The sequence below is a fragment of the Chelonia mydas genome, chromosome 10 (genome assembly GCF_015237465.2).
Source record: "Chelonia mydas isolate rCheMyd1 chromosome 10, rCheMyd1.pri.v2, whole genome shotgun sequence".
Classification (NCBI taxonomy): Eukaryota; Metazoa; Chordata; order Testudines; family Cheloniidae; genus Chelonia; species Chelonia mydas.
This window is the reverse complement of record NC_051250.2, coordinates 82807382-82827707: the sequence shown is the minus strand read 5'-3', so window position 1 is coordinate 82827707 and position 20326 is coordinate 82807382. Positions and strand designations below refer to the sequence as shown.

Below are 20326 nucleotides of genomic sequence, written 5' to 3'. Positions count from 1 at the left end.
TGCTGCCCCCTGGCAGTACCCCCACTGTTCTGGGTCTCCCCCTCCCAGGGGAACCCCCACCCACTATCCCCACCTCGCCTCAGTCTTCGGCTACTGCCAGTCACCGACTAGCCCCGCTCCCTGGGGCAGACTGCAGGATAAGCCCCTCATCACAGGCGAGGGGGTTTGGACATGCTGCCCCTGCAACCCCCGTACCTAATAAGCCGTCCTGGGCCCGAACTCCCTTGGCCTTCCCCAGCCCTGCTCCCAATCTGGGCACTTTCTCAGCCCTTGCAGCCAGGTCACTGTCTCTCCAAGCTAGAGAGAGACTCTACTGAAACTTCTGGCTCAAAGCCTTTCTAGAGCCAGCTGGGCCCTGATTGGGGCATGGCCCCCAACTGCCGCCACTTCCCCCCATCAGCCGGGTGCTCCCTTCCCCTGCCCCAGCCGGGCTTTTCCAGCCCCTTCAGGGTTGGAGCGGGTGCTCACCCTGCTGCAGGTGGGTACCGGGCTTAGCACCCAGCCAGCATTACTCAGCAAGCTCTGCCCTTATCACGGCCCATTGCATGGGTGAGCGCACCTTGGCGCTGGCATGGGTCCGCTGCAGTCCCCAGGCCCTGCCTAGGGGGCTGCGGCCACGCACTGCCCTGGCACGACGTACTCTGCACCTCAGCCGTGCATTCCCCAGCTGCCGTGGGCATTGCTCCCTTGTTTGCAGTATGGGGCTCCCTGGGTGGCTCCTTGCTGTGGGGAGCGGTGTATGGGGCAGGGCTCCTGGCTCATTGTTGTGGGGCGGTGTGTGGGGATGGCATGTGGGGCGGGGCTGGTGGCTCACTGCCGTGGGGTGGCGTGCGGGGCGGGGCTGCTGGCTCGTTGTGGGGGCAGGGGCTGGTGACTCATTGCTGTGCGGGACGGCATGTGGGATGGGGCTGGTGGCGCATTGCTGTGGGGTGGTGTGTGGGGCGGGGCTGCTGGGGAGTTCTGCAGGGGGTCGGTGCTAATGCCAGCAACATGTCCTGGCAGTGCCCGCTGCAGCGTCTGGGTAGGTGTGTGTGTGCGCCGGGCGAATGACACGCTCCAGTGTCCTCTGTCTTGGGAGAACCCCATGGACCAGAACCGCAGATGGGTCAGGACATGGGGGGCTCCCTCCTGATGGGCAGCTGCCTCACGGTGTCACCGCTGGCCCCAGGCTGGGACAGGGCAGCCGGTACTGGCTGGGGCTCGGTCCCTCCCGGGGTCGCCCCAGCCTCTCTCGCGGCTCCCCGTGCGGCCTGGCTCTGCCCGCAGCCCTGGGGCCCAGCACTGCCCTCCCTGCTGCGGCCTGGCTCCCAATGTGGCCGTGAGCGAGCTGGGGCGAAGGCCTAGGCTGCCTCGCTCTCCCCCAGCCAGCGTCTGCCCTCCTGGGGAGCTGCTTGGTGTGAGGCCGGTCCCAGGCCTGGGCCGTGGCCCCTCCGCCCTGTGTTGCTGGACCTGGGGGCTCCTCTGGGCACTGGCTCTGCTGCGCTGCCAGCCCCTGCTCAGTACGACAGGTGCAGGTTTGTGCTTCCATCCCCTGCCGGGAGCTGGCTGCAGTCCGGCACTGGCCCCGAGGCTGCTTGGCTGCCCGCCCTGGCGGCAGCCTCCTTTCATGGCTCCCCTGGGGTTTCCATGAGCCCAGCAGGGCCCGTGGGATCAGTCACTGCCCTTGTTTCCATGATTATTGTTTATGCAGGAGGATAGTTCCACACCAGGGGACCAGAAATGCCTTATTCAGCCAGGGGCCAAATGCTCTCGTGGCTCAAAACCCGCTGGAAAAGCCTAAGTAACCAGGCAGTGAGTGAGACTACCCCAGAGCGCAACAAACCCTTCTCACCTGTGACCGAGGTACGGCCAAAGCGGCTAACCCAGGGGTGCTGCACCCCTCTTGGGGGGCTCCAGCAGGCTCCGGCACGTGGAGCAAAGGACCCTCTCAGCGTTTGCTTCATCTGGCCCCTGCTGTAGCCGAGGTCCGATAATTGGTAATGACCCACTTGTTTGTTACAGGGTATGAAAAAGGAGTTCCTTATGGAGCCAATTCCTGACCGCACCTGTGGTTTAGTTCTGTTACGTCAGCCCACAGCTCAGCCAGCAGTGACATTTCACAGGGTCACTCCACAGGTAACACAATAACTCGGTGTGCTCATGAGCTCATCCTGTTTGGTCGCAAGCTTTGGACCCGTTCCTCGCCATAACGTGGCCTGTATTCTTCCAGCCCTCCTCGCTGGGCTCCAGGGGCTTGTGACCAGAGTCCCGGTGACTGGGCTCTTTGATATCAGCTGTCGGCCTCCCGGGGTGGGGCGCGGGCCTGTATCCTGGCCTCTGGGGCACCTCTGGCATTGGCCTCTTGGTTCTCGGATGTGAACAGCTGTGACGAAGTGGGACTGTTCTTAATGGTTCCTCTGAATAGTGTGAGGGTGCCTCAGTTTCCCCTCTGCAGTTCTTAAGTATCTAGGTGATGGGATAGGGGTGTATGATCATTGCAGAGCCCTAGAGGGCAGGTGTGTGCAGGGGTCTGGACACAGAGAATGGCCGACACCCTGTTTCCTGGCCACTGATGGCCTGGGCCCTTCCCCCCTGCAAGGTGAGAGCTAAAGGGTTGGAGAACAAAGGGATCAGGTGCCCTCCTGGCCCGGGAAAGGGACAGAGCCCAGAGGAGGAGGGGCTGGAGAGAGTTTCAGTTTGGGGCTGGCTGGGGACATGGAGTGAAGTGCAGAGGGGGTTGTCTGGCTCACTGCCCCCCAAAATGGACCCAGCTGAGGGGTCCTGTTCTCTGCACCTACAAGCTCTGGTTTAGACCATGTTCCTGTCGTCTAATAAACCTTCTGTTTCCCCGGCTGGCTGAGAGTCCCGTCTGACTGCGGAGTTGGGGGCAGGACCCTCTGGCTTCCCCAGGACCCCGCCTGGGCGGACTCGCTGTGAGAAGCGCACGGAGGGGCAGAGGAGGCTGAATGCTCCGAGGTCAGACCCAGGAAGGTGGAGCCGGGTGAGCTGTGTGTCCTGCAGACAGGCTGCTCCCAGAGAGGAGACTTCCCCAGAGTCCTGCCTGGCTTCGTAGGGAGCCCTTCCAGAGCATCGCCCGGGGACGCCGTGACAACAGCCCAGTGAAATCCCCTGGCGCAGGTCGCTGGGGCTGGGCCCGGGGCAGCAGAGGTGGAGGGTATGTTGTTAAATCCATCCAGGCAGCGGCTCTGGCTGGGTTCTGGGTTCTGCCCCAAGGCCCAGGAGAGCTGGAATCACTTTAAAGAGCCTGAAACAGCGAGTTGAACGGACCTGGAAAGGCCTCTTGTCCTCCAGGGCTGCACCCTCCTTGGTGGTAGCGCCGAGTTGGCCCGGCCTGACCGTGCAGGGGCAGGGTCTCTGCGGCGGGAATACAGGCCTGGCTGCAGGGCCCATTAGACAGTCCCATGGAGCAGTGTGGGGCATGCCTGGGGAGAGGGGGCCCATGTGGGATTCTGTGAGCAGCCAACCGCGCCCGGTGCAGTTGGGGATCCCCAGCTGGTCAGTAATCTCCAGGAACTACCTGTGCCAAGGTCATCCGCACGGGTACAACCAGCTGTGGCTGGAGTCTGAGGCAGTGGGGTGGGGGAGGGATTCCCTCCCACAGCCATTTCACACTAGACCTGGGGTCGCAACATACAGATCCTGGCACAGCCCAGTCCCGACTCCCAACCAAGCCTGGTTCCCAACTGACCCCAGTTCCCACGGTTCTTGCTCCTCTCGGATCCCAGCTCCGTACAGCTCCTGTGGTCTCCAGCCCCGTATGGCACGCTGCGCTGGGTGCCCGAGCGTGAGCCACGTGTCTCGGCTGCGGTGGGGGGTGAGCACGGCTCTGCCAGGCCAGACAACAGCCCAGCAGCCTTCGGGATGGACGGGCCGGGATCCCTCGTAACCGCCCCGGCTCCCACGTGCTGCGGGATGTGTGGGACACGCCATGTGCACAGAGCTCCGCTAGCGGCCGGGGGCTTGTTGCTCCAAGGGGTTTCTCCGGCACAGGGCCGTACGTTTCCAGAAACGTACTGCCAGGAATGGGGTGAGGGCTGGCTGGGTCGGCAGGGACTGGGAACACGCTGAGGCTGGATCGGTGACTGGCGCTGGGGCGGGGCCCGTGGCCTGGGATGTAGCAACAGCGTGGGGAGCTATGGCCTCTTCTCTGATGTGTCCAGCATGGCTGGCCGCTGCTGGAGCCAGGGCAGGGGCTCCCTGGGCCAGGCCTGGCAGGCTGCAGCCTGGTCCCTGGCATTGTGTGTGGGGCCAGGGAACAGCTCCTCGCTTGCGTCGCCTGAACAGACGCCTGCCAGATGTGGCGTCGGCTCCGGGGGCTCTGGGGAGCAGCAGGGGGGAGGCACCGTCCGTGGGCAGGGGGGCTCCAGCACCACAATGTCTGTGGGTCAGAATCCGATGTCCAGCCTCCAGCTCGGGCCCCGGCTCAGCAACATGGGCACTCCCCAGGCCCTGGAGCCGACGCGTGGCACGTCCCTCACTGCAGGGCCCTGCCAGCCGCGCCAGGCCCGCTCACGCTGTGAGGTTCCCCAGGGCAGTGCCCTGTTGGCAGCCGCGCCTGGTGGTGGCTGGCCAGCAGTGCAAGGGTTAAGGTGGTGAGTGTGGTTCAGGTCCGGTTACTTCCCCTGGAGCATCGGGAGGAAACTTTCTTTTGCTGCTGGTTTGGGGCCAGCCGAGGGGAGGCGGAGGCAGATTCCGCAGCCCTGTGGCTCCACATCCCTGCTCAGGGGCTGGGACTGGCGGCAGCAGCCCCTGCGGAGTCCGGAGCGCGCACCCTGGGGATGAAGCCACAAAGGTGAGTGGGAGCCTCCTGCTCTGGCTGGGTTTGCTGCATCCCCAGCACCGCCCCCGCTTCCCCACACCCCCTGCACAGCCCCTGTGCACCCCACACCCTGCACCCCCCCACAATCCATCTCCCCTGCACACCCCCTATGCACACCCCACCGACACCCTGCACACCCCCTATGTACACCCCACTGGCACCCTGCACACCCCCCACAATCCGTCTCCCCTGCACACCCCCTATGCACACCCCACCGACACCCTGCACCCTCCACACAATCCATCTCCCCTGCACACCCCCTATGCACACCCCACCGACACCCTGCACACCCCCCACAATCCATCTCCCCTGCACACCCCACCGACACCCTGCACCCTCCACACAATCCGTCTCCCCTGCACACCCCCTATGCACACCCCACCGACACCCTGCACACCCCCACAATCCATCTCCCCTGCACACCCTCTGTGCACACCCCACCGACACCCTGCACACCCCCACAATCCATCTCCCCTGCACACCCTCTGTGCACACCCCACCGACACCCTGCACCCTCCACACAATCCATCTCCCCTGCACACCCTCTATGCACACCCCACTGGCACCCTGCACACCCCCCACAATCCATCTCCCCTGCACACCCCCTGTGCACACCCCACCGACACCCTGCACACCCCCCACAATCCGTCTCCCCTGCACACCCCCGTGCACACCCCATTGACACCCTGCACACCCCCCACAATCCATCTCCCCTGCACACCCCCTATGGACACCCCACCGACACCCTGCACACCCCCCACAATCCATCTCCCCGGCACACCCCATTGACACCCTGCACACCCCCCACAATCCATCTCCCCTGCACACCCCCATGTACACCCCACCGACACCCTGCACACCCCCCACAATCCGTCTCCCCTGCACACCCCCTGTGCACACCCCACCGACACCCTGCACACCCCCCACAATCCGTCTCCCCTGCACACCCCCTGTGCACATCCCACCGACACCCTGCACACCCCCCACAATCCGTCTCCCCTGCACACCCCCTATGCACACCCCACTGGCACCCTGCACACCCCCCACAATCCATCTCCCCTGCACACCCCCTGTGCACACCCCACCGACACCCTGCACACCCCCCACAATTCGTCTCCCCTGCACACCCCCTGTGCACATCCCACCGACACCCTGCACACCCCCCACAATCCGTCTCCCCTGCACACCCCCTATGCACACCCCACTGGCACCCTGCACACCCCCCACAATCCGTCTCCCCTGCACACCCCCTATGCACACCCCACTGGCACCCTGCACACCCCCCACAATCCGTCTCCCTGCACACCCCCTGTGCACACCCCACCGACACCCTGCACCCTCCACACAATCCGTCTCCCCTGCACACCCCCTGTGCACACCCCACCGACACCCTGCACCCTCCACACAATCAGTCTCCCCTGCACACCCCATCGACACCCTGCACACCCTCCACAATCCATCTCCCCTGCACACCCCCTGTGCACACCCCACCGACACCCTGCACCCCCCACACAATCCATCTCCCCTGCACACCCCCGTGCACACCCCACCGACACCCTGCACACCCCCCACACAATCCATCTCCCCTTCACACCCCATCAACACCCTGCACACCCCCACAATCCATCTCCCCCGCACACCCCCTATGCACACCCCACCGACTCCCTGCACACCCCCCACAATCCATCTCCCCCACACACCCCCTATGCACACCCCACCTACACCCTGCACACCTCCCACAATCCATCTCCCCTGCACACCCCCTGTGCACACCCCACCAACACCCTGCACACCCCTATGCACACCCTGCACACCCTCCTACACACACACCATGCACCCTGCGCAGCCTGTAAATTCCCTACACTCTCCGTACACCCTCTTACACACACATCATATCCCCTGCACAGCCCATACACCCTTACATGCACCATATACCCTGTGCACACACCCTGTACATCCCCCATACACACCCCTACACACCCATAGGCTCCTTACTCCCCCCGCATATCCCCTACAGACATACATCCTGCATACCCTGTACATACCTCCTTCACACACACCATACACTTTGCACACCCCATATGCCCCCGTACATCCCTACACACATGCCCCACACCACACATACATTCTGTTACACACAGCCACACACCATATACCCCACATATTCCATACCTTCCTCTATACCCTACCTACCCACCCCATGCCCTGCGCACCCCCCCCCCCCACACACACACACCATAACCCCACACAGTCCTACGCACCCTACACGCACCTTGTACACCCCCTACAGCCTGGACACATGCTTACACCCCATCCACTCTACCCACCTCCCTACACCTTGCCCCCACATATGCTCTCCCTACACACACACAGCCTACACAACTCAGTCTCTTCCCCTCCTAACCCCTGCACACACTTGTTTTCACCTAGCATGACCAAGTACCTTCTCCCTTTGAAAGCCTGGAGTAAATTAGGGTCAAGTGTTTGGGGCTGATGGGGGGTGGGTGTCACGGAGTCCCCGGGCGATGCTCTGGAACTGCTCCCCATGAAGCCAGTCAGGACTCTGGGGCAGTCGCCTTCCTGGGAGCAGCCTGTCTGCAGGACCCACAGCTCACCCGGCTTCCACCTTCCTGGGTCTGACCTCGGAGCATTCAGCCTCCTCTGCCCCTCCGTGCGCTTCCCACAGCCAGTCCACCCAGGCGGGGTCCTGGGCGGGCCAGAGGGTCCTGCCCCCCAACTCCGCAGGCAGACGGGACTCTCAGCCAGCCAGTAAAACAGAAGGTTTATTAGACGACAGGAACATGGTCTAACACAGAGCTCGCAGGTGCAGAGAACAGGACCCCTCAGCCGGGTCCATTTTGGGGGGGCAGGGAGCCAGACAACCACGTCTGCCCTTCACTCCATGTCCCCAGCCAGCCCCAAACTGAAACTCTCTCCAGCCCCCCCTCCTCTGGGCTTTGTCCCTTTCCAGGGCCAGGAGGTCACCAGATTCCTTTGTTCTCCAACCCTTTAGCTCTCACCTTGCAGGGGGGAAGGGCCCAGGCCATCAGTTGCCAGGAAACAGGGTGTTGGCCATTCTCTGTGTCCAGACCCCTGCACACATCTGCCCTCTAGGGCTCTGCAATGATAATACACCCCTACCCCACCCCCTAGATACTTAAGAACTGCATGGGGGAAACTGAGGCACCCCCACACTATTCAGAGGAAGCCTTAAGAACAGTCCCGCTTTGTCACCGGGGGGCAACCCCCAAACAACAAGTGATCTGTGGGTGTGGAGGTGTCCTTGCCCCTGACACAGACCACAGGGTTGGGCTTTTCCCTGCACTTTGGCAACACTTGTTGAATTCATCCTGCCAGTAAAGTTTCTTTGAATGGAACTGAACTGACTGGGTGCACATGGGGGAAGTGGGGAGTGGGTGCATATGGCTATGGGGTGTGTGACCTGGGTTGCTGTGCATGGGGCACATGGCAGTGAGTCCATGGCATGCATGGATTGTAGGGCAGCGTGTGCACGGTGGTGAGGTGTGTGTGTCAGGTGTGTGTGTGAGGCGGGGCGGAAGGGGTGTGATGGGTGGAAGGGAGAGTGTGTGTGACGTTGGGGGTATGGCGCAGTGGAGACATGTGCGGGGTGGGCAGCGAGGGTGTGTGTGACAGAGGGGTGGGGATTATTCTGTGTGAACAAGTTGTGGGAGGTGTTTATGTGTGTTAGCTGGCTGGGAGGGCTGGGGGTGGTGTGAGCTGAGCGGGGTCGGGGGCTGGCCTCGGTGTGCGAGCTGGGACAGTGTGTGGGGCTGGCCTGGGCATGTGAGCTGGGAGGTGGAGCTTGGCCTGGGCATGCAAGCTGGGGGGTGAGCCTGTGGGTCCCCACCCTTCCCAGCCCCAGAAATCGACTCCAGAGATAGCTCTGGCCAGGGTTATTTGCAGCCTAACCTTGCTTCTGTCCCCCCAGCTAATCTCTGGCGTGAGCTCCACGCCTGCGGAAACATCTGGGGCTGGTTCCCGGGCTGGGGGGTCTGGGGCAGCAGCAGGGGGGCAGAGAGCTGCTTCCCAGCTGGGGATGGGGTCATGATATTTTGCTTTTGGAAACTGTCAGTGTCTTTTGCCAAAGCAAATCTTCCCCTATCTGAACACATCCTTCCAGCCTGCGCCCAGCTCCTGCCGTGGGAACCGCTGCAGGCCCTTGAGCCCAGCCCGAGTGCTGGGAACGGCCCCGCTCCCCAGCTGAGCCAGGCAGGAGAGAGCCTGGCAGAGGGGAAGGCCATGGGTGTGGCTCCACCACGCAGCAAATAACCAGGGGAAGCTGGGAAGGTTCCCCCCCAGCGTTCACTGGCTCATTCGCAGAGCTGCCGAGTGCCCGAGCCAAGCTGCAGGCCGGGGGCGGCCCAGGAGGGCTGAGGCTGCATGGGTTTGCCATGTGCTATAAGGTGCGACGTTTGCTCCGCACGACACCCTCTCCCGAGTCCTGCTGGCCCTGCACTGAGGTCTGGCGCCACTTGCTCCCCCCTGCTGCCCTCTGCCCCATGCCAGCTGGGGCAGGTGGCAGCCCCAGGACCTCAGTGCACTCCCTGGGGTGGCTCCCAGCAGGGCCCAGAATGGGGGTGTGCCTCCGGCTGCCTGGCTCGAGGGGCCATGGCCCCATGGCCTGCACTGTCGTGCTGCTGTCCTAGAGCTCGGAGAGGGTCGCTAAGCGCCCCGGCTTCCCAGTGCAGAGCTGCCTGGCAGACACCTGACTTCCCAGCTCCTGCACCCGGGGGTCCGGCGATGCAGGCTCACAACTCTGCACGGACTCAGGATGTGGGGCACCAGGAACCCAGCACTTCCTGCTGAGGAGATGGCTGTCCCAGCGTCCCCGGGCGATGCTCTGGACCTGCTCCCTGCGAAGCCAGTCAGGACTCTGGGGAAGTCTCCTCTCTGGGAGCAGCCTGTCTGCAGGACACACAGCTCACCCGGCTTCCACCTTCCTGGGTCTGACCCCAGAGCCTCCAGCCTCCTCTGCCCCTCCGTGCGCTTCCCACAGCGAGTCCACCCAGGCAGGGTCCTGGGGAAGCCAGAGGGTCCTGCCCCCCACTCCACAGTCAGATGTGACTCTCAGCCAGCCAGTAAAACAGAAGGTTGATTAGACGACAGGAACATGGTCTAACACAGAGCTTGTAGGTGCAGAGAACAGGACCCCTCAGCCAGGTCCATTTTGGGGGGCAGTGAGCCAGACAACCCTGTCTGCACTTCACTCCATGTCCCCAGCCAGCCCCAAACTGAAAACTCTCCAGCCCCTCCTCCTCTGGGCTTTGTTCCTTTCCCTCCTGGGCCAGGAGGCCACCTGATCTCTTTGTTCCCCAACGCTTTCAGTCGGCACCTTTGCAGGGGAAGGCCCAGGCCACCAGTTGCCAGGAAACAGGGTGTCGGCCATTCTCTGTGTCCAGACCCCTGCACACACCTGCCCTCTAGGACTCTGTGACAATCATACACCATTACCCCACCCCCTAGATACTTAAGAACTGCATAGGGGAAACTGAGGCACCCCCACACTATTCAGAGGAACCATTAAGAACAGTCCTGCTTCGTCACAGGGCCTGCACAGCAACAGTCACTCAAGGTCCTTCACCTACAGACCAGCCTAGGCTTGCTCTGGGCACTGCCCAGGGCCCCTGAGCCTGCGAGCATGCCCCTTGGCGTGGCTTCTCTCTGCCTAGGCCCCTGACTGGCACTGGCATGCGGGAAGTGAGAACGCACTTCCAGGAGCCCTTGTTCAAGGCCTCTGCAAGTTATTCGCTCCCCCAATAAGCTGATAAACTTTATTACACGATGGAGCAGATCATGGACTTTGGAAGCCTCACAGGTGGCTGGCAGAGCCCACAACCACCCCAGCCTGTCTTGAGCGCTCCCACACCTGTCCAGCTCCACAGCAGCCTGCAGATGCTGGACCCCCAGGATCCCACGTCAGGGCTGCCAGAGCAGGCAAGGGCTCCTGGTGTCGTGGTGGGTGACACTGGCCTGAGCCTGCCCCTCAGTGTGGGCAGGTGCGCGCACACAGATGCACACCAGCCAGGGAGCTGCACACACTGACATCCTGACAATGCATTGTGCTTTCCCTGGGCCTCCCCCCGGGAGCGCGAGGTACTTTGCAGGCAGCCAGGTGGTGGCCTCAGCACTGCCGAGGTAGGTGTCTGTGGCACCGCAGGGCTGGAAGGCCCCCGAGAAGTCACCACGTACATCTCCCTGCGCTGAGGCTGGACCAAGTGACCCTAGACCAGCCCTGACGGGGGTTTGTCCAACCTGCTCTTCAAACCCTCCCCTGACGGGGATTCCACCACCGCCCTTGGCAGCCTGTTCCGGAGCTGAGCTACCTCTACAATTCCAAAGTTTTTCCTAATGTCCAACCTAAATCTCCCTGGCTGCAGATTAAGCCCATCGCTTCTGACCCTACCTTAGGCAACATGGAGAGCAAACGATCCCCAGCCTCTTTAGAGCAGCCCTTCACAGCTGTGCAGGCTGTTCCTAGCTCCCCTCTCAGCTTCTTTTCTCAGGACAAAACATGCCCAGGGTTTTAACCACTCCTCACAGGGCAGATTTTCCAAACCATGTGTCATGTTCATTGCTCTCCTCTGGACTTGCTCCACTTTCTCCACATCTTCCCTAAAGCCTGGGACACAGCACTCCAACTGAGGCCTCACTAGTGCCGAATAGAGTGGGCCAGTTACCTCCTGTGTCTTCTATATGACACTATGGAGGTGACTGTAAGCATGTCACATGGGGGAAACTGAGGCACAGAGAGGTTAATGGGACCCAGGGTCCCAGAACAAGCCAGACATGGGTCTAGAACCCCGGAGTTCCGATGCCCAGTCCTTCCTGCTTTATCCACTAGCACCCACTCCCCTCCCAGCACTGAGGATAGAAGCCAGGAGTCCTGACTCCAGTCCCCTGCTCTAACCATTAGCACACATTTTCACATGTGGTGGGAGACCTGTGCTGGTCCTGTTGGAAGGAGACTGATCCTGCAGGTGCTGTGCACAGATGCCCTGTTTCCCATTAACTTCCTCTTGGAGCGGGTAGGGCAGGTGGGGGGGTGGGGGGGGTGCTTGTCCCAGATGCTGCGAAGCTGCAGTGACCTTTGTGAGCCTCCCAGCCAATTAATACTTCATCCATTAACCTGAAGAGCAGAGAGCCCCCAGGGAGCGCAGGATAAAAGGCTGCTGTGAACCTGGCCCTGTGACTGCCCTGCCTCTCCCTCCCCAGCAGCGCACCATGGCAGCCGGCTTCTTCATCAGCAAGACCCTGGGCATCGTGAGCATCGTCCTGGGCGTGGGCGCCGTGGCCACCATCATCGCCCTCTCTGTCGTGTACTCGCAGGAGAAGGAGAGAAATGCAGCATCCCTGCCCAGCGTCACTTTCCCGCCGGCCAACGTGATCACCACCACCCTGGCCACCCCGGCCAACGTGACCACCACCCCCCTGGCCCCACCGGCCAACGTGACCACCACCCCCCTGGCCACCACGGCCAACGTGACCACCACCCCCCTGGCCACCACGGCTGGCCCTGCCAACCCCTGGAACAACTTCAGACTCCCCCAGTCCTTGGTCCCAGAGCACTACGCCGTGACCCTGCAGCCCTTCCTGACCCTGAGCGCCTCCAGCCTCTACATCTTCAAAGGGAACAGCACCGTGCGCTTCTCCTGCCAGAATGCCACCAACCTCATCCTGATCCACAGCAAGAAGCTTAACTACACGCTGCAGGGCACCTTCCTTGTCTCGCTGCAGGGGGTGAATGGCTCCAGCCCCCCGCCCATCACAAATACCCGGCTGGAGACCGAGACAGAGTATCTGGTGGTGCAGCTCCAGGGGCAGCTGGAGAAAGGCAAGAGCTATGAGCTAGTCAGCAGCTTCACGGGGGAGCTGGCCGATGACCTGGCTGGCTTCTACCGCAGCGAGTATGTGGAGGATGGAGAGACCAGGTATGGCCCCTGGGTGCCCCCACAGTAGGAGGTGGGCAGCCGGCTAGTGGGGGCAAGGGAAGGGGCAAGACTGCAGCAGAATTTGGGGTGACCTGCAGCACCGGGGGTGTGCCAGCTGTCCAGGGTTCCCTAGGCACGGGGCTGGCTGCAGGCTCCGGGTCACTCGCTTCCCATTGTGATGATTCTGCAGGCTGCAGCTGAGGGGGTAGAATCAATGTAAATGCCTGAGGGGCAGGGTGTCCCCACGCCCCCCCCAGTCCAGCTTCCCCCCATACGCTGCCACGGACCTGTGCCATGTCCAGGAGGAGAGTTGCAAGGTATTTCGGGGCTGGGCACCCCCATCCTACAGACCGAGTATGCCAGCCTGACAGCAGCTGCTGGTGCCAGCTAAAGCCTGGTGAAATTTGGAAACAAAAATCCTACAAGCTACAGCTGGCAGCCTGGGGCCCCAGGACTCCTCCCCCCACCATCCCTAATGTCACTGGGGGGAGCTCTTTGGGGTAGGGTCGCCTCTCCTGCTGTCTGTGCCCTTCCTCTCATCCCCCCTGGGCTGGGTCCTTCCTCCCGCCATTGCTCCCCCCTGGGCCCAGCCTGCCTGGCCAGGTCCTTCCTCCCCCCATTCCCCCTCCCCGGGCCCAGCCTGCCTGGCCAGGTCCTTCCTCCCCCCATTCCCTCTCCCCAGGCCCAGCCTGGCTGGCTGGGCACCTCCCCCACATTGCTCCCCCGGCCCGGGTGCAGCCTGCCTAGCCGGGCTGTCTCTCCCTAGGTGGCTAATGCCCAGCCAACTTGACCGGGGCTAACAGTGGTGGCCAGGCCCAGTGCAGGGCAGGCAGGGTCTGCAGCTGCCCCCGTGGCTCTGCCATTGCCCTTCAGGCCTGGCTCCCCTCCCCAGCCCGCAGCGCTGTGTGGTTCCAGGCTGCGGCTCTCCTGTGCGGACAGACCCCGCCGGGGGCTCTGAGCCGGCCCAGGTGTGAGCAGCCCCCTTGGGGCGCCAGCGACAGGAGGTCAGGGGAGTCCTGGGCCTGCCTGCAGGACCCCCAAGCCGGGGCTGCAGAGGGTGGCAGGGCTGGCTGGGCTGAGCGGGCTGCCTTTGATTGCAGGATCGTGGCCACCACGCAGATGCAGGCGCCCGACGCGCGGAAAGCCTTCCCCTGCTTCGACGAGCCCGCCATGAAGGCCACCTTCAAGGTCACGCTGATCCACAGCCCCAGCCACACGGCGCTGTCCAACATGCCTGTGGAGAGTGAGTGAGCCGGGGCTCGGCAGCTTAGGAACCGTGTGCCCTGCGCCAGCAGCCTCCGCCCTGCCTCCTGCCCCTCCCCAGGGCTGCGCCCGCTGGGCTTCCTCAGCCCCCAAGGCTCCAGCAGGGCCCTGGGCTGAGTCTGCACCCCGGGACCCATGGGGATGTTCCCTGGCTAGGCCGGGTCACTGGGCGAGATGGAGCCGCCGGGAGATCAGCCAAGCACTGAATGCACCCAGGGTCCCAGAGCAGCTGGAGCCCCCGGGGGGCAGGGGGGAGCAGCCAGCAGAGAAGAGGAAGGGGCTGCTGGGGATGAACTCTCACGCAGGCTCAGCACCGGGCTGCCCACGGGCTCCCCTGAGCCTGATGCCCACGTGCAGGCCCCGGTGAGAGCCCCTCCTTGCTCATCACAGGCTTGGGGCCGTTCTGCTCTGAGCTCGGCAGCGTGGCGGGGCAGAGGGACCGGAGCACTCGTCCCCAGCAGTGGAGGGGTGAAGTGGGGTGTGGAGGGAGAAGCATGAGGGAAGCAAAGCAGGAAACCAAACTGGAGTCAGGGGGAGAGATCCCCCAGGGGTAGGGCAAGGAGAGGGCCATGCAAGGGGCCCACTCTCCAGCCATACTAGGGGACTGCAGCCCTGCTTCGGGGGCTGGAAGGGGCCTGCCCGCCGCGGAGTGAGCTACACACCCGCTATGGGGGAGGAAGGGGCTCCCAGGAGAGACTGCGCCCTGCTCCAGGGTGGGGATGGAGGCGCGTGAGCCTCGATGATGGAGCCGTGGCTCTTCTTTCAGGCTCCCGGCAGCAGACCATCGATGGCACCACCTGGAACGTCACTGAATTCCAGACCACCCCCAAGATGTCCACATACCTGCTGGCCTTCATCGTCAGCCAGTTCCAGGCAGTGGAGCGCATGCAGGAGAATGTGCTGGTAGGTTGCTGCACGTGGTGGGGGCGGCCTGGCTCGGCTGTGGGGTAGGGGAGCCTTGGCTGAGCCTCGAGTCTCCCCCTGCAGATCCGGATCTGGGGCCGTCCGAAGGCCATCGCAGCGGGGCAAGGGGACTATGCACTCCAACTGACCGGGCCCATCCTCAAGTTCTTCGAAAGGCATTACAACACGGCGTACCCACTGCCCAAGTCTGGTGAGTGCCCGGGCGACAAGCCAGCTGCTGTGCGCTCGGGGTGCGTGTGCCGGGTTCTGCTGGGCTCTCCCGTGGGGATGGGAAGGTGTCAAGCTGCCTGCAGGGACCCCAAGAGTGGGTACCAACCTCAGGGCAGGCTGGTAGGAACCAGGGCACAAACCCCAGGCTGGCGGGGAGTTCTGTACTTAGATTGCACCAGCCAGTTATCTCGTGTGAACCCCTCAGGCGCTGTGACAGCCTGAACATGGAGCCACGGACAGTCCCCTTGGGTGCGCCGATCCACCTCACCACCCAGGGGAGCTGCACTTTAGATGGCCCTTAAGCCAAGAATTACAGTAATATTACAGTAATATTCAGGACCAGACCAGACTTACCCCAGGGCAGCTGCATTTTAGATCTCACTCCAAAGACTGCGCTTGTAGCCAATTCAATAATAAATTCCATATCGACATATTAATAGGAAAAAGAAACCGGAGAGTTCTTTTCAAGGTTAAAGCAGGTAAACACAGAGACACCAATGAGTTACAATCTTAATTTTCAAAAGGTAATAGAAGCTTCTATAATGAGCAAGCTCTAGCTGGGCTTTAGGCCTAAGCAGCTGGGGATCCCTTGCTTATGCCTTATAAACCTTGCCCCCCAGAGTCCAAGCTGCACAGAGATCCAGTTCCTTCTTGTTGGTGGTTTTTAGTTCCCTTCTGTCTTGTGCTCTGGGCTGTGAACTCAGCGGATGGGAGGAATCCACTTGCACGACTCGTTTTCATGGGGGGATAAGAGGGACAGCAACCAACAGTCTTTTGTCCTTTTTAATGTTCCACTCTAGTCCGTCTGGTGTCAACGGCCCGTCCCTGCTGGGGACGACGTGACGCCTGCTGTGGGGGGTCAGCCCTGCGCTCTGGTTCAGGTCTCTCTCCTGTCTGGTCATTCGCACAGTCACAGGTGCTCAGGTTGCAAACGCTCGGCTGCCCCTGTACAGGGACAGAATGGGACCATACTGCAGTAGCTCACAAGCCTACACACAATGCACATTCTGATCATTCTAGTGCCTGTTTTACAAAACACCCTGCTCAGCCCGACTGGTCCCAGCTTGGCACCTGGCAGCGTGAAGCTGAGACATGGGCACCGTGGCATGAGCTGGCATCTGGGCTGCCAGCATCACTCTCCCAATGCCCAAAGGGGCAGAAGGGGGGTCTCCGGCACTCCCTAATAAGCCTCAGGGTCCCCCTTTTCTTTACAAGGCATCAGGATGCAGAGCTAGGCTCCGGCGTAATAGTCTGGAATTGGTCTCTTTGGCTCGCTGCACCCATATTAGCAGGGAGTGGCCCGTTAAAACCTTAAATCTTCTCTTATACAGATAAGGCTTAAGTTGTTGAATAGCCCAAACAATGGCCTAGCATTTCCTCTCATTGCCAGCACAATCCTGTTCAATGGGGTCAGTTATTTACCCAGGAAAATAATGGGGGCCCCTTGCCCCCGCCCCAGCCTGCATTAGCATGTGCCTAGCTCAGTGTTACACGCCTCAGGGCGCAGCTGAAATCAGGGCTGGCTAAAACTGGCTCTTAAGACAACGCCTCTTTTATGTCCTTTAAGCCTTTCTCCCAGGCCTGGTCCATACCAGCCAGGCTGGCTGCCCCTTTTTGGTAAGGTCTGTTATGGGGGCCACGATACCCCTTTGCAAACCTCCGGTGATAGCTGGCCAGAGCAATAAAAGATTGGACCTGTTGCTTGGTTCGTAGGGCTGGCCAATTCTTAATGAGTTCTACTTAGAAAGGATCAGGATGAACAAACCCACTGCCCAACCTGTGTTCCAAATAAGTTACCTAAGAGGGCCCCATTTGCATTGGGACACCTTGACAGTGAGGCTGGCTTCTCCAAGCCTCTGCAGTACAATTCCCACCTGGCTCAGGTGGTCTTGCCAAGAGTCACTCAAAATAGCCAAGGCATCTCCAGAGGCTTTGGTAAAGGTCTGTAAGCCCTGCAGCACCTCATTGACAGGCCTCTGAAAGGGAGCCCAAAAGGTAGAACCTTACAGAGGCCAGATTCCCCTGGGAACACTGACTTTCCCTGGGCATCAGCATCTGCAGGAATTTGCCAGTATCCTTGAGTCAAATCTAGAGCACTTATGAATTTTGCACCCACCCCAATGGATCCAGTCAGCCCCTAGCTAGGCTGTCACGGAGTCCCTGGGAGATGCTCTGGAACTGCTCCCTACGAAGCCAGGCAGGACTCTGGGGAAGTCTCCTCTCTGGGAGCAGCCTGTCTGCAGGACACACAGCTCACCCGGCTTCCCCCTTCCTGGGTCTGACCTCGGAGCATTCAGCATCCTTTGCCCCTCCCTGCGCTTCCCACAGCGAGTCCGCTCAGGCGGGGTCCTGGGGAAGCCAGAGGGTCCTGCCCCCCAACTTCGCAGTCAGACATGACTCTCAGCCAGCCAGTAAAACAGAGGTTTATTAGACGACAGGAACATGGTCTAACACAGAGTTTGTAGGTGCAGAGAACAGGACCCCTCAGCCTGGTCCATTTTGGGAGGCAGGGAACCAGACAACCCCGTCTGTACTTCACTCCATGTCTCCAGCCAGCCCCAAATGGACTCATCCTCCACCCCCTCCTCCTCTGGGCTTTGTCCCTTTCCCGGCCAGGAGGTCACCTGATTCCTTTGTTCTCCAACCCTTTAACTCTCACCTTGCAGGGGGGAAGGGCCCAGGCCATCAGTGGCCAGGAGACAGAGTGTCACCATTTATGTACCCTGGCCCTTTGCTCTGCAACAATTACATCCCCTTATCCCACCACCTAGAGACTTAAGAAATGCCTAGGGGAAACTGAGGTACCCCTACATTATTCAGAGGAAACATTAAGAACAGTCCCACTTCGTCACACAGGGTCTGGGGTAAGGGTCAAGTTGGGTGATGGCATTGACCCTTCTAAAGTCCAGAGTAAATTTCATGGTTTTATCCCTCTTGGGTACCATTATAACAGGAGATGCTCCTGGGCTTTTTGACTTAGTATTCACCCCATCCCTAGCATGCTCTCCACCTCATCCTGACTCTGGCTGTATTTCTCCTGTAGCAGGATGTGCTCTGCTAGGAATGCCCATTTTTGTTCGTTGAACCTGGCACGTTGGAAAGTACCTGCCTGTGGTCTTTCAAGGGGGCCAACATCCAAACCCTCCCAGATACCCGTGCTTTCTAGAGGCGTTTCTTCCTTCCTCTGCCTTGCCAGATCAATTAAAGGAGCAGGAAATCGTCCTTCATCAGCCCAGCAAATTGTATTCACCCCCATTTCTCAGTTGTGGGAAGCTTTCAATCTATTGCTATGTGCTGTTTGCACAGCTCTCCTGCCATGGGGTGTCATTGAATCGTAAGTGACCTAATTCATTCACTCTCTCTGTCACCTCGAAAGGGCCCCCCCCAACAATCTCGCACCGTGTTCTTCCTCACGGGGATCAAAGCTAGCCCCAAGTCACTCTATGACAAGACCTTTCTCTACCACGCCCATCAAACTGAGCTGTCTGGGGCACCTGACTCTTGTCAAGGCTCTGAGGCACTAAGTCCACCATAGCCTTTCAATTCTCTTTAACAGGAGTGACAGACCCCCCCAGGCTGTCCTGCCTCCCCTGTCCCGCCCTCCAAAGAGCCTCGGATCAAATTTAGGGGTCCCCTCATTTGTCTCCCATAAAGAAGATCAAAAAGGGCAAGCCCTGAGACCCTGGGGCACACTCCTATATATGAATAACAAATAAGGGACCAACACATCCCGTTATACCCCTGCTGGGTAACACACATCCTCAGCATAGACGTCAGTGTCCCACTGAATCTTTCTGCCAGCCCGTCGGTCTCTGGATGATGGGGAGGGGGCGGAGGGCAGTCTTTATGTGTCCCACTCCACACAGCTCCCATCACTTTCTGAAAACTACAGACATGAAATTTGCACCATGGTCTGACAAGATTTCCCTGGGAAACCCTACTCTGCGAAAATGGTGATGAGGGCAGTAGCCACGGTTTCAGCTTCTGGGGTAGACGAAGCTGTGGCTTTGGGCTGCCTCGTGGCAGAACCCACCACAACCAGTAGATATGCCTCCCCATTTCTGGAAGGTCTGGGTAGGGGTCCCACAATGTCCGCAGACACTCTGGCAACACCTCGTTAATGATGGGCAGAGGCTGCAAAGGTGCCACGCAGGGTCCCTTTAACCTCTGATGCTTCTGACATAAGACACGACTCTTACAGTCATTTCTTACTGCCTCACACATGTGAGGCCAATAGCAATTCTGTCGGAGCCTCTCTCCGCTCCTAAGTGTCCAGCAAAGGGACAGTCGTGACCCACCTGAAGCACCTCTGCCCTGTGCTTATTGGGCACAGACACCTGTTTGCCAACCTCAGCAGGGCACCTCTTTTCCCTTGTGGAAGCCTCCCTGGACAACTAACCACCTCCTAGGAAAAAGGGACCCTTTCCTTCCCTGGTTGGGGTGTGATTCCTCTCCTGGGCCAGGGAAGGATCAGCCTGTTGAGCCTCCATAATGGCCTTTGGAGGCTCCCTGAAGTTAAGAACAAAGCAATGGTGTCTTCCAACCCCTCTGTGACACACCCAGGCTACAGTCCAGACTAGTGAGTAGCTGTGTTGCCCCTGCTCTCGGACCTGGGGTGCCCTGTCCACCACTTTGCTACTGTAGCTTCCAGTCCTGGGCTGCTCACAAACAGCCTCCAGCATGTAAGTCTCTCCCCACTTGGACTGTGTGCTGCAGCCAGCCACCCCTTGGCGCTTACCAGCCGGGTTTGTACTGCAGGGTGACCCCAACACATCCCCAGTCCTGGATTCCACCCAGAAATGTGTGTGCTGCACTGCCCAGCCCTCTCCTGGAAAGGACAAGCTTATACAAAGCCTGTCTTTTTATTAATAGCAATGACAATGCACAAATCCTAGGGCTGCCAAACCCCAAACTTGTCCTGGAGCCTCCAGGAATTAAAGATGAATCTTTAATTAAAGAGTAGGTCATGTGATGAAATTTCCAGGAATATGTCCAACCTAAATTGGCAACCCTACCAAATCCTGTTATCCCAAATGGACTTTGCCATACACTTCAGTTCAAACACACTGGATTAGCTAAAACAATAAAACAAGTTTATTATCTACAGAGTGGGCGATTTTAAGTGAATGAACCATACAAGTCAGAAATAGTTACAAGAAAA

General features: G+C 60.2%; 1 protein-coding gene across 4 annotated transcripts in view; it reads left to right on the top strand.

Moving 5' to 3' along the window:
* Nucleotides 1-1690: 1690 nt before the first annotated feature.
* LOC102939786 (alanyl aminopeptidase, membrane) overlaps nucleotides 1691-20326 on the top strand; it is a 36790-nt gene continuing 18154 nt past the window's right edge. The window contains exons 1-6 of one of the 4 annotated variants that reach the window (XM_037910718.2): nucleotides 1691-1842; nucleotides 2002-2115; nucleotides 12053-12768; nucleotides 13869-14011; nucleotides 14798-14934; nucleotides 15019-15145. In XM_037910718.2, the coding sequence (XP_037766646.2) occupies nucleotides 1720-1842; nucleotides 2002-2115; nucleotides 12053-12768; nucleotides 13869-14011; nucleotides 14798-14934; nucleotides 15019-15145 (1360 nt within the window). In that variant the 5' untranslated portion in view covers nucleotides 1691-1719. Of the gene's footprint in view, nucleotides 1843-2001; nucleotides 2116-4359; nucleotides 4793-11972; nucleotides 12769-13868; nucleotides 14012-14797; nucleotides 14935-15018; nucleotides 15146-20326 lie in introns of those variants that run through there. The other 3 variants (XM_043523856.1, XM_037910719.2, XM_037910720.2) reach the window with 3 other exon arrangements.